Raw genomic sequence first — 11,851 nt, 5'->3', positions numbered from 1 at the left:
AAGTTAATTTCTTCTCTTGTTCTTATAGGGATGTTTGAAAGTTCTATTTCACCTGTTCCAAGTCCAGCTCCAGCTCCACAAGAAGGATGGTGAAATGAGTTACTATTGATTACATGAAGATTCTTGATGTTAATTTCTACTATTATTGTATCTTAAGTAACATTTACATTTAAAATTAAGATCTTGAGGATTAAACATTGTTAAATTTGGTAGCCTTTATTCTTTTGCTCATTGTTACTAAAAGAGTGACAAATAGAGATGAAAAAAAATAGGTTAAAAGAGTTACAACCACAAGAACAAGTATATAGTCTCGATTCTAAACAAGTTGGGGTCGACTGCATGAGTTGTGACTGACTATGTCATGATTGCATACCGTGTAAAAGGCACTAGTCAAACTATTCTGATAGTACACAATCTTTACATTCTCAGTATATATAACTTAAATCCATAATACTTTTTTTTTTCAATTTTTTGTACTTTAATATGAGACATCAATAAAGCTAGCTAGCTATCACTAATATCATACACTATAACTACATTAAACTTTAATACTGACAACTTTAATTAGCAATGTATGAAATTCATGAGGAATATATTTAAAGAAATTTTAACAATAAGAGATGAAAGAATGGTGGTGACTCTCTTTTACCTTTAGACAATATCCATGTAAAATCACGATTGTTTGAGTATAAACCAATTTAATTTTTGGGGTTCATAGAGAAAAGGAAAAAATAAATGAACCATTGTATACGCAACCCGTAAACTCTAAACTCTGAATCCGTCTCTGAATATGTGTCAATAATGACAATCAATAAGTTGTGGGGTGGTGGATAAAACAAGTGTTGTTTGTTGTTGTTCTTGTTCTTGCTTTTGTGCTTGTTCTTGAGGATATTTTGGTGGATGTTGAAGATTTCTTGATTGATTTTGATAATCTTGTGGTGCTGGAAGATTAAGATCTAATGATAATCCATTTCTTGGTTTCTTCAAATTATAATTAGCATATTCTTGATCAATACTTAAAGGGCTTAAACACAAAATTGTATTGTTAGTATTAGCACCCCCTCTATGTCTTCTCATGTGACCACCTAATGCTTGTCCTGAGGTAAATTCAGCACCACAATATGAACATGTATGGATTCTTGGAGATGGTGATTTGTTGTAATTTGGAGTACTTTCCATATTGATATTGTTGAATTGGGATGAAAGAGGAGATAATGTTGGTGACAATTTGTTGTTGTATTTGTAATTTGTTGTTGTTGTTGGTGGTGAGGGTTCGTCTTGGTCTGAAAAGTAGAAAAATGGATGTTTTTTCGGTTCGATTGTCAATGGCTTAGGTTTTTTATGACTTGCTCTGTGTCCACCTAGTGCTTGAAATGATGAGAATGTCCTGTTACATGTCTTGCATTCGTACACGTATGTACCGGCCTTGGCACCATTCCCTAGGTCGGTTGTCTCCACATACCTCTTGCTATTGAATTTTGTTTGGTACAACCCCATGTCATCATTGAAAAGATCAAAGAACTTTTTAGGTGGGGTTTGACGACGATGATGATTATGATGATGATGATTACCACCTTGGGACAAGAGGATGAGACACTTGGCGGTTTCTTCTTCTTCCTCCGTGGGGACATCATCATCATCAGAGAAGTTTTCGTCCGAAGTGGTAGGAGGTGGACTAGAAACATGATTATTGTTGTTGTCGTTGACTTCTTCTCCGTTAACTGTGCCATTGACGTTCGCGTCACCGGTTGATGATGAATGTGCATTATTGATGGCCATGAAAGTGATTAGAGATTGAGGCCTAACACGTTTAGTGCGTTTGCCCTTAGAGACTCCACCCATCACTTCCTCTTGAGGAGCCTCCATCTCTCTTTTATTCAACGCGAACGTATTAAAAACATGAAATTGACCAAAACAATAACAATAATAATAATAATAACAACAACGATTCCTCCCCCCTAAAAAAATGAAAGATTAAAAGGGCGGGGGGATTGAATGCATGTAAAAACAAAAGAGAGAACGAAAGAAAATAGAGAAAGCGATGAGGATGGAGAGTATAGGGTTAAGAATATGTATATATATATACACACTTTATAATATACACCAAAAATAGTGAAATGTAGGTTTTTAGAAGTCAAAAGAAAAGAGAGAAAATTAAACACCATTAATATAATTACTGAATTAGAATGATACTAACTGAAAGTAACCTCCTAATTCCAATACTTTTGGAGAAAGAAATTAAAAATGAGTGGTAGACATGAGAGAACGCGTTGTAATACAATACACATTGATCGAATGATCTGATCGTATTTGACTGAACATGAACTTTATATAAAGTTAAATAGTACTATAGTATTATTACTTTATATTTGACATATATATTAATAATTATATTACAAGATAAGAGAAGTTAATATCGAGATATAAATTGTCATATATTCATTATCAGCTTACAGCTAGTAGTAATGTGATTAGTCAATTAAATATGGATCATGTATTAATTATTTTGTTATTGTTTATTTGGATGGAGGACATCTGTATGGATCATATTGAGGAAAAAAAGTTAATATTTTAATTAATTAGGATGCATGTACTAGTAGTTTCTAATAGTTAATTAATTCCACTAATCAATCTTAACTAGTCTAGCTAGTAATTAAGTTGAATCAGTATGAATTTTCTAAAAATAATTAATCATTACAAACTAAGTAGAGAAGCATTTTCTTAAATAAAAAAAAAGCATTTATTTTTTCTAAATTTATTTTCAATATTTTTTTGTTGGCGGCGAAGGGTTGATTTACCTATCGGGAGGTTAGGATAGGTAGTGTTCTATCTAATGGAGTATTAACTAAGTGAGACGTTTAAAAGAGATATATATATGACTAGTAAGTATCTTTCCGGAGGATGAATAAAAATCTTAAAAGACAGATAATATATAGTTCATGCATTTTCTAATTAGTGGCAATTTAATTTGTTAGTAATCAAGAATATTATTATTTTGTGAGAAGAATAAAGAGATATAAGTCAAAAGGGAAGTTTGTGTATTGCACGTAAGGAAGTGCTTTATGACAAGCAAAGGAATTAAGTTCATGTTATAAGCCACTTCTTCAACACTAAAGATTTGATACAAAACATAATCTTTTTATATTATTCATTGTTTTGGAATCATATCAATACATTGAAACATATTGTTTTCCTTTTCTTATTTTGGTTTCTCACTCAGTGTTTAGTACCTGCTTTGAGACTCGATTAGTCTAGATTTGTATCGAGAAATCCGACTTTGAGGGTTAAATCGCTCCTTACGAAAGATGACTTCATTCACAAGACTTAAACCCAAGACCTATGATTAAATATGGAGAAATACTTATTATTTCTACCACAATCTAAGGTGATATCTTGAAATAATCAATTTTCATTTATAACTTGGTGTCCGATATCTATTTCGGGGTCTGATTAATTGAGATTTGCAATGAGAAATCCTACCGAAGGTGACTGCATTAATTCTTGAGACCCTCGTTAAAGATGAATGAATACTTATCACTCCATTACAACCTTTGATAATAATAGCTTGAAACGGAGCGTTTTATTTTTGTTTTTCACTCAATATTCAGTACTTGCTTTGTGACCTAATAATTCAAATTCGCACCAAAAAATTCCACTTCATGCGTTAAATACTCCCTATCAACGACAACTTCATTCCTAGGGCTCGTTAAGTGATTTAGCAAAAAAAGTGATATAGTGAAAGAAGTCTATGTACAAACACATTATAACTTGTGCATCTATTGATTGATGATGTAAACACCAAATGCGGGTAAGTTTTGACCATCAAGGCCGTTAGTCCTTTATTTCTTGTGTGTTCACTCATGATATAACATGATAAAACTTACAAGCAAATCATGTAGGCTTCATAAAATCTACAACTTCAGCTATAGGCCTTTAACCTCGACATAATTCAAGAGAATGACAAGCCAAATTGCCAGTAAAAACCCATACTCACAACAAAACAACAATATACCAATGAAATCCTACGAGCGGAGTCTGAGGGGATAGAGTGTACACAAATTTTATCCAAGGGCAGATCTAATAATGCTTAAGGGGTGTCACGTGACACGACTTCGTCAAAAAAACTTGATATATATATATATTAGATTGATTTCATGATACATTCTACATTTCTTTTACTTTCTTCTTGGGTTCATAAATCATGATGGAGAAAATTACATGGGCTCTTTTGCTTTAAGCATAGTTTGGCCCAAATCAAGGCCTTGCATGGTAGTTTTGGGCTTTGTCAGCTATCAAAATTTCTTTTTTCTTTTTCCTTTTCTCTGTTTTTATATTTTAAGTATTGAATGTAGCATATGGGTAAGTATAATTTTTAAAATATTGTTTCTTAAAAGACGTGAACAATATCATATTATATTAAAGAGCGTTGTTTTGTTGGTGTAAGCTCAACAAATTAGCATACGAGAGTTGATGATTCTTAAGGACGAGTATAGAGATTACAAGGAGTGTAATTCGATGTTTCAACCAAAGCTAAGAAACAAGTAGCAAGGAAAAATATATAAAATGTGCAAACAAAATTTCATATTGAAAATTGATAAGAAAAGAAGTTTTTATACATATAATACACAATAAGTATACTCTAAATTTGTTAGTCCTTTTTGAGAAAATCATACATATGGAATTAATCTGAAGAGGATGATAAATATCTTCAATAGTATCATATATATATTTTTTTAAATCGTTTATATAACAAGTGGATCAATTTGAAGAGGATGATAAATATGTAGCTTTATTTCTACCTTCTGAAGGATGAGAATCTTTAGACTGACGTAATCCGACAAATATATCATCGAAAGTCCACTTTTTTTTCTTTTTGTTAATTCCACGATAGATATGTATTGTTAGAGAATAAAAATTGATACTTTGATTCAAAGAGAAATTAAAGCAAAGTCCAAGTTGGACACTTTTTAAAAGACAACTTTAGGCGTTTTTTTTAAATATATGTTTTGATATTTATGGGTCTCAAGGTAATGCATCATAAAATTAAAGCATAACTTGTTTAATTGGACAAAATTACACGTAGATTTGCCACTCATATCTTATCATAAATAACATATTCCTAGTCATATCATATGGCAAAAATTTAACATACTATGTATCTTCTTCAAAAAGAAAAAAATATGAAGAAAAAGATAGATTTTCTTACAAGAAAAGCAAAGGAAAAAAAGAACTAGAAAATGTGAAATATTTGATAGGATCTGATTCAAAAACGTGAAATGTATGTAAGTAAAATTCAAATATGAAACAATGCGTACGTCTACTTGAAATATTCTTTAATTATGAAAGAAATATGATTTTTGATACACATATTTCTTTAGCGCAACCGTATAAATAATATTTATATTTCACACTACCAAAATATACAAATTATCGACAAACAATTTATATCGCTAAACAACACATAATTGTTGCTACTATTATTTACTAGTGACGGATTATAGAAATATCTTATTAGCTACACGGACTATTTAATGATAGATTAACGATGAATTCTATAACTAATTAAGATTTTTATTTTATTTTATAATGAGATCAATTGTAATGCTTACAATATAGGAAAAGTTTGCTTTTTTACTATTTAGGTATGTAGTAACAAGGCTACATGTGTGTTTGTCTTGTAAACTATACTTGATGACAAGGATCCATATTATCCTACTCATCTTTGTTGCATTCTTTTGACTTGAGAAACTACTAAAAAGTGGTTTATATAGAAAGTGATCATGGGGCTTCCAAAAAAGCACAAGTAACATGACGAGATAGAATATATATAACTTTATAATAAATTAAGTTTATCGAGGATCTTTCAGAAATAATTTTTTGGCTAGGTATAATAATACCTTTAGTCATTTTCATTGTGATAGTTACTCCAACTGACAAAAATAATCATCTAGACATTTCTAAAATTTATATTTCACATCAACATTATATATCCACGAGACATAGTGAGGAAAATTAAAGTGTTTAGTTTTCAGTTGAAATGACGTTAAAGTATACATCTAAATATGCACTCTCTGCTTACTTATCAGCTAAAATCAAATTTAAATATTTGCTTGTGCATTGTGCCAACTTTTTATGTTGTTTCCTTTGTAGTACATTCTAAAGAGAAAATACATAAGTTGCTCCTTAAAGTTATACACAAAAAAAGTCAAATACATGTTTTAATTTTACGGGCAACCTATCACCTCTTATTCTTATTCAAAATGAAATTTATTATTTTCACATTTGAATATGAAGATATATGATTTATCAATGATTTTGTAAGTAGTGAAGAAGTGATGCTACAATTATTTTGTTATTAAAAAAAGAACTTTATGGCATCTAATAAATATATTATTCTGATGTTATTCGAAGCATATTTTAAGCTTTCAATTGGGTATCTGGCTTGTAGTCCTTCACCCCAATTTCTTCCACAAAAAAAGAACAAAGTTGGGTATCTCAAAATTGTAGACCTTTTTTTCTTTTGTTTTTTCGGCTTCGTATTCATATTGAAACTCGGTTAATTTGAATTCACATTATATGGTCCATTTTTGGATCAGCGCTTCCAACATGATTTTTTGTCATTCTCAGATCTCGAACCCAATATCTCTGATTAAGAGTATTGGAGGGATTCAAACCATCCCATCATAATTTATGTTATTATCGAGACCTTGAACTATGCAATTATTTTTTAAATGATATGATAATGTAAAAAATTAGTCAATGTATTACATAGAGTTAATTTTTCATGAAATATAATTTTAACTAATTGCCCACCCTTTTAGACATTTTGTGAAAAGGTTCTTGTCCAGATTCAGAGATGTTAACCTCCATAATTTTTCTCTATTTCAGCAAAGAATCTCAACTCCAAAAGTAGAGCCAAAAGCACCTTTTCAACCTTTAACAACTAATTAATACATCCACAAAACTCGAATCATCGAGTAGTGTGGTGAGACGGATAAAATTTTGTTACGCTTGATCCTAAGTCTCATATTCAAATCTTGGAACAGAAAAACCTGTATCTTCCTTTACTAGTCCTAAATAAGGAGACGCGAAATTTGATGGATACAAAATGCATAAAAAGTGTCTCACGTTCACACGTAAGGTTAAAGGAACAATTGCACCCAAACATGTGTGATATAGACGGTCTATCTTGATACAATTGTAAATATAAATTGATTCAGTAGCTGAATTTACGACTTGTATATAACTTTATCGTTATTCCAAAACTCTGTTTTTTCTCGTATACTAATGGATAAAGGGAATAAAATAAGCAAGGAGATGTTTGTACATTTTGTATTAGCCGCTTTCTTGGATAAAAATCTAAACTTTTCTTTATGAAATTAATTACTCCTAGAATAATTAAGATGCAAGAAAAGGAATGTAAGAGACTGAGGAAAGCTGCAATTTGCAAATGAGAGCAAAAATAAAAAAAATATCTAAAATATTTTTATTTTTCACATTTTATACCTAAACTATCAGATATATGCGAGTTTTTCTATCTAAACTATCATTAAGTATTTATTAGAACACACCTCGTCCTCAACTATCAATAGTTCTTTTTCTGCATTTGAACAATGGTAATATTTCAGATAGGAACAACTGATATTGATGTGTGTTTTAATAAATAGTTTTAAAACAAAACTCACACATTTGATAATTCAAGTATGAAACTCAAAAAATCAGAATACTTAAAATATGTTTGTGATCTTTAACGCAAACATTTAAAAACGAAAAAAAACCAGAGTCATTTGATATGCGAAACGAAATAAATAAGAATATCTCATGTTTTAGGATAATTCAAGATGATTATTTTATCGATCCCACCTTATGTATGAATAGTAATCCCACCATTTTACTACAAACAAATTAAATAATCTTGAAATCAATTAATACCTCAACCCAAACATAAAATAAAATTAACCTTAAATTTTATTCTGAAATTATTATTCTTTATCTCACGTACCAAACCATCCAGAGTCTCTATCTTCTATTCCTTTTCAAACTTCCTTTTCTAGCCACAAAATCCTTTTCAATGGGAATATTTTTTTGGGGGGCTATTATCAACATCACAGCCACCATTCCAAAATTTCTTTCTTCTTCATCAAATATACTAGCAAAAAATATACCCCTATTAAATCCAAGACCCCTAGTACAAAACATTTTTTTTTTAAAATTAATAATTTGTCAACTTTATTACATCTATTATATAGTATATAATAGACATTACAATTTTCTCAAGTTTCCTAAGAGAGAATTCAACAAGAAGGAATCATTAGTAGTACAAAATTTCAAGAATACAACTTCATCAATTATTCAACAATGTTTTCTAATACTTTCATTCTCTCTCTTTCATTCTTCTTAATCTTGTCATTTTCTTCACTAATTATAGCTACTTTCAATAATCTTACACTTCCTCATCAACATCCTTTTCCTGAATCTATTGTTCAACAAGTAAACAGGTGAAATTACCTCAAAATAATTTATCATTCTTGATCTTTCTCAATTGGATTTTGTTTTTCGAGTTTCATACCTGAATGATCATTCAGGTTATGAGTTTTTTACTTGAACTATCACGATTATTTATCAAAACATATCTCAATTATCAGTTGTTCTCTTTTTTCTACTTGAAAGATTGGTGAAAGATATTTCAGGTAGGAAAAGGGCAAACGGATAATTGGCATACACTAACATGATAGTTCATGTAAAAAACTCGAAAAATCGAAATACTTTGGATGTGTTTTTAACCGTTAACTCTAAAAATAAAAAAAAATCAATCTTGGTTTAGCTCATTTTTGCATTTTGTTTCAACTAAGTTTTGATTTTATTTCTGCATTTTATCAACTGGGTATCTCTGTTTATGCACATTACATTAAGGGGGAAAAAAAAGCAATCTTGGTTTTGCTCATTTCTACATAGAGTAATAGAGGCGGAATCGAAATTTTTAGTTTATGAGTTCTGAAATATGATTCTTTTTTGCTTACTAGTTTCCGAATAGATTATTTATAGGTAATAACACAAAATAAAGGATTTGAACCTAAGTTATTGAGTTCTATCGAGTCCATAGTACTATATCTTATATATATTTTTCCATATTTGTACAGGAGGATCAATGAATCCATATCAAGAAGGCAAATATTTGATACAACAGTAATAAATTACCAATGTCTAACGGGCAATCCGATCGACGACTGCTGGAGGTGCGACCCGAATTGGGTCAACAACCGCCAGCAGCTCGCAGATTGCGCCATTGGGTTTGGTCACGGTGCAGTCGGAGGGAAAGGTGGCCGGTACTACTTGGTTAGCGATCCCTCCGACTTTGACACCGTGAATCCTACCCCTGGAACCCTCCGGCACGCGGTGATCCAGGAGGAGCCCCTCTGGATCACCTTTGCCGGAGACATGATCATAAAGCTCAAACACGAGCTTATGATCAACAATTACAAGACCATAGACGGACGTGGCGCGAACGTCCACGTCACGGGTGGTGGATGTATAACGTTACAATATGTTACAAATGTGATTATACATAATATACATATATACAATTGTGTACCATCAGGTAATAGTAACATAAGACAAAGTACAACACAAGTTGGATGGAGAGGAATGTCTGATGGTGATGGAATATCAATTTATAGTTCAAGAAATATTTGGATTGATCATTGTGCTTTGTCTCATTGTACTGATGGCTTAATTGATGCTATCATGGGATCAACTGCTATTACTATATCTAATAGTTATTTCACTCACCATGACAAAGTTATGCTTTTGGGACACGACGATCGATACGTAGCCGATGTTGGTATGCAGGTTAGATTTTTTATTCGTAAAGAGTTGATACACACCTATCAACAGTTTTGAAGAGTTCGAGTAACATGTTTGATTTGTGAATTTATTAGGTGACAATAGCATTTAATCATTTTGGAGAAGGATTAGTACAAAGAATGCCAAGGTGTAGAAGAGGATATATACATGTAGTAAACAATGATTTTACAGAATGGCAAATGTATGCAATTGGTGGAAGTGCTAATCCCACAATTAATAGCCAAGGCAATCGTTTTACTGCACCAACAGATCCAAATGCCAAAGAGGTAATTCTCATAGATAATCGTCGTGTCTGAACCAGCTTGAGTTGAATGTGCCTTGACTAGTCTATCGTATCATATAATTTTGCTCATCAAGACTTGGGCAGATGAAAAGTTTTGAAGGGATTGAAGTTCAATTAAAAATCCTTTTGTTGTAAAATTATACTATGCAAATGGAGGGAGGGGAAATGAGTTTTTCTAGTTATATGTTACATGTTGAATCTCCTTGACGTGAGAAAAAATTCTTTAAATTTGAACGATAAGGTCATTGAAAATCGAGTTTGTACTCATAGGTGACGAAGCGTGTGGACGTGGACGAGAGGGATTGGACAGAGTGGAACTGGAGGACAGAAGGGGATGAAATGGTAAATGGAGCATATTTTGTTCCTTCAGGTGATGGAATTAGCAACCAATATGCCTTGGCATCAAGCATGGAGCCTAAATCTGCATTTCTCATTGATCAACTCACCATGAATGCTGGTGTTATTGGTGTCCCCAGGTACCCCCCCCCCCCCCCCCCNCCCCCCCCCAACCAAACACTTTTTTATAATTGAGAAATCTTCGAGGGTTAGTGGTCACACGGTTAGAAACTCGATGAATAATCGAACTATTTCAGCATTTTCATTTCCCAACTCCTAGTTGGAGAAAATGAACATGAAACAAGGTGTTGTTTATGACATATAGTGCTCGATCGGTTTATAATAAGTCCGGCTCTCTACCCTTCTCCACTTAAAGACCAAGCTTGTCTACAACAAGGTTCCAACTCGTGACAAACATATGATGTGTGGGTTAGGCACATGTCAGGGGTTCAAATCCTGCCGCTGATAAAAGTCTGGTATTTAAGTGGAGAATGAGGGTCGGCCCCATTATCTACAGAGTTTCATACCGTGCACCACTAGCCCTTGGGGAGCAAGACCCTCTCCCCCTTGCAAAAAAAATCAAATTTATTCTAGTCTCCTGCTAGCATAACAAAGCCATCTATAGACTGATATCAGCTCTAGTCATTTGATAAATGCCAGTATAAAATGGTAAAAGAAGTCTTCTGTTAAACAACAGGGATACCACTGTGGCCATGTCATTTGGTGGGAGAACCAGAACAACCATTACCGCCAACCGGAGCAGCAGTGTTAGACCTTCAAGGTCTAACGATGGTGATGGCGGTTTCTTAGAAAAGGTATTTGGGAGCGTTGCATCGGCAGGATCATCAACATCATCACCTTCAAGTTCAACCACCAACATCTTGTTTTCTCTTCTAATTTTGTATATAATCACCAACAATGTTGGGCTATTAACATTACCATTATCACTCATACTACAGTAATCTACGAATGATTATTATAACAAAGAATGTACTAAAAGAAAATTTTCTACTTAACAGTATCAGTATCAAGGATTCCCACTTCTTGTACATAGTTAATTGATAGTAACATCAAGAGGGATTATACCCTTTAGAAATTGTACAGATCATATTTGTTGCAGCAAAGGTTTCTTGGTTTCCTAAAACGACACTTAGTTTTGGACGGGAGGGAGTAGTACCACCTTGCAGACTCACACGTCTACCAAACGCTTAAACCTCAAACTTATGATCATTGCAACATTAGTTCCTCGAAGATCAATCAAATCAAAGGCCAACTATTGGGGCTAAAAATGCTTAGAACTTTTCTAGTGCTATCACATCTTTCCTTGGATAGCTAAATGGTTTGTTAATACTTAATAGTTCATGATTC

At 32.4% G+C, this 11,851-nt stretch overlaps 2 protein-coding genes across 2 annotated transcripts; one reads left to right on the top strand and one right to left on the bottom strand.

The window, feature by feature from the left end:
* Positions 1-732: 732 nt before the first annotated feature.
* LOC125867251 (zinc finger protein ZAT5-like) lies at positions 733-1,934 on the bottom strand. The gene has a single exon (XM_049547676.1). It carries the CDS (start codon positions 1,864-1,866, stop codon positions 796-798), a length of 1,071 nt encoding a protein of 356 aa, XP_049403633.1. The 5' UTR covers positions 1,867-1,934; the 3' UTR covers positions 733-795.
* A 6,367-nt stretch (positions 1,935-8,301) lies between these two features.
* On the top strand, positions 8,302-11,583 carry LOC125867244 (probable pectate lyase 5). The gene is made up of 5 exons (XM_049547669.1): positions 8,302-8,498; positions 9,141-9,849; positions 9,939-10,130; positions 10,418-10,623; positions 11,181-11,583. Exons 1-5 carry the CDS (start codon positions 8,359-8,361, stop codon positions 11,443-11,445), a joined length of 1,512 nt encoding a protein of 503 aa, XP_049403626.1. The 5' UTR covers positions 8,302-8,358; the 3' UTR covers positions 11,446-11,583.
* Positions 11,584-11,851: the final 268 nt, after the last annotated feature.

The sequence above is a fragment of the Solanum stenotomum genome, chromosome 6 (genome assembly GCF_019186545.1).
Source record: "Solanum stenotomum isolate F172 chromosome 6, ASM1918654v1, whole genome shotgun sequence".
NCBI classification, from domain to species: domain Eukaryota; kingdom Viridiplantae; phylum Streptophyta; class Magnoliopsida; order Solanales; family Solanaceae; genus Solanum; species Solanum stenotomum.
Note: the sequence above shows the minus strand (reverse complement) of the source record. Positions and strands in the feature narration are given on the sequence as shown.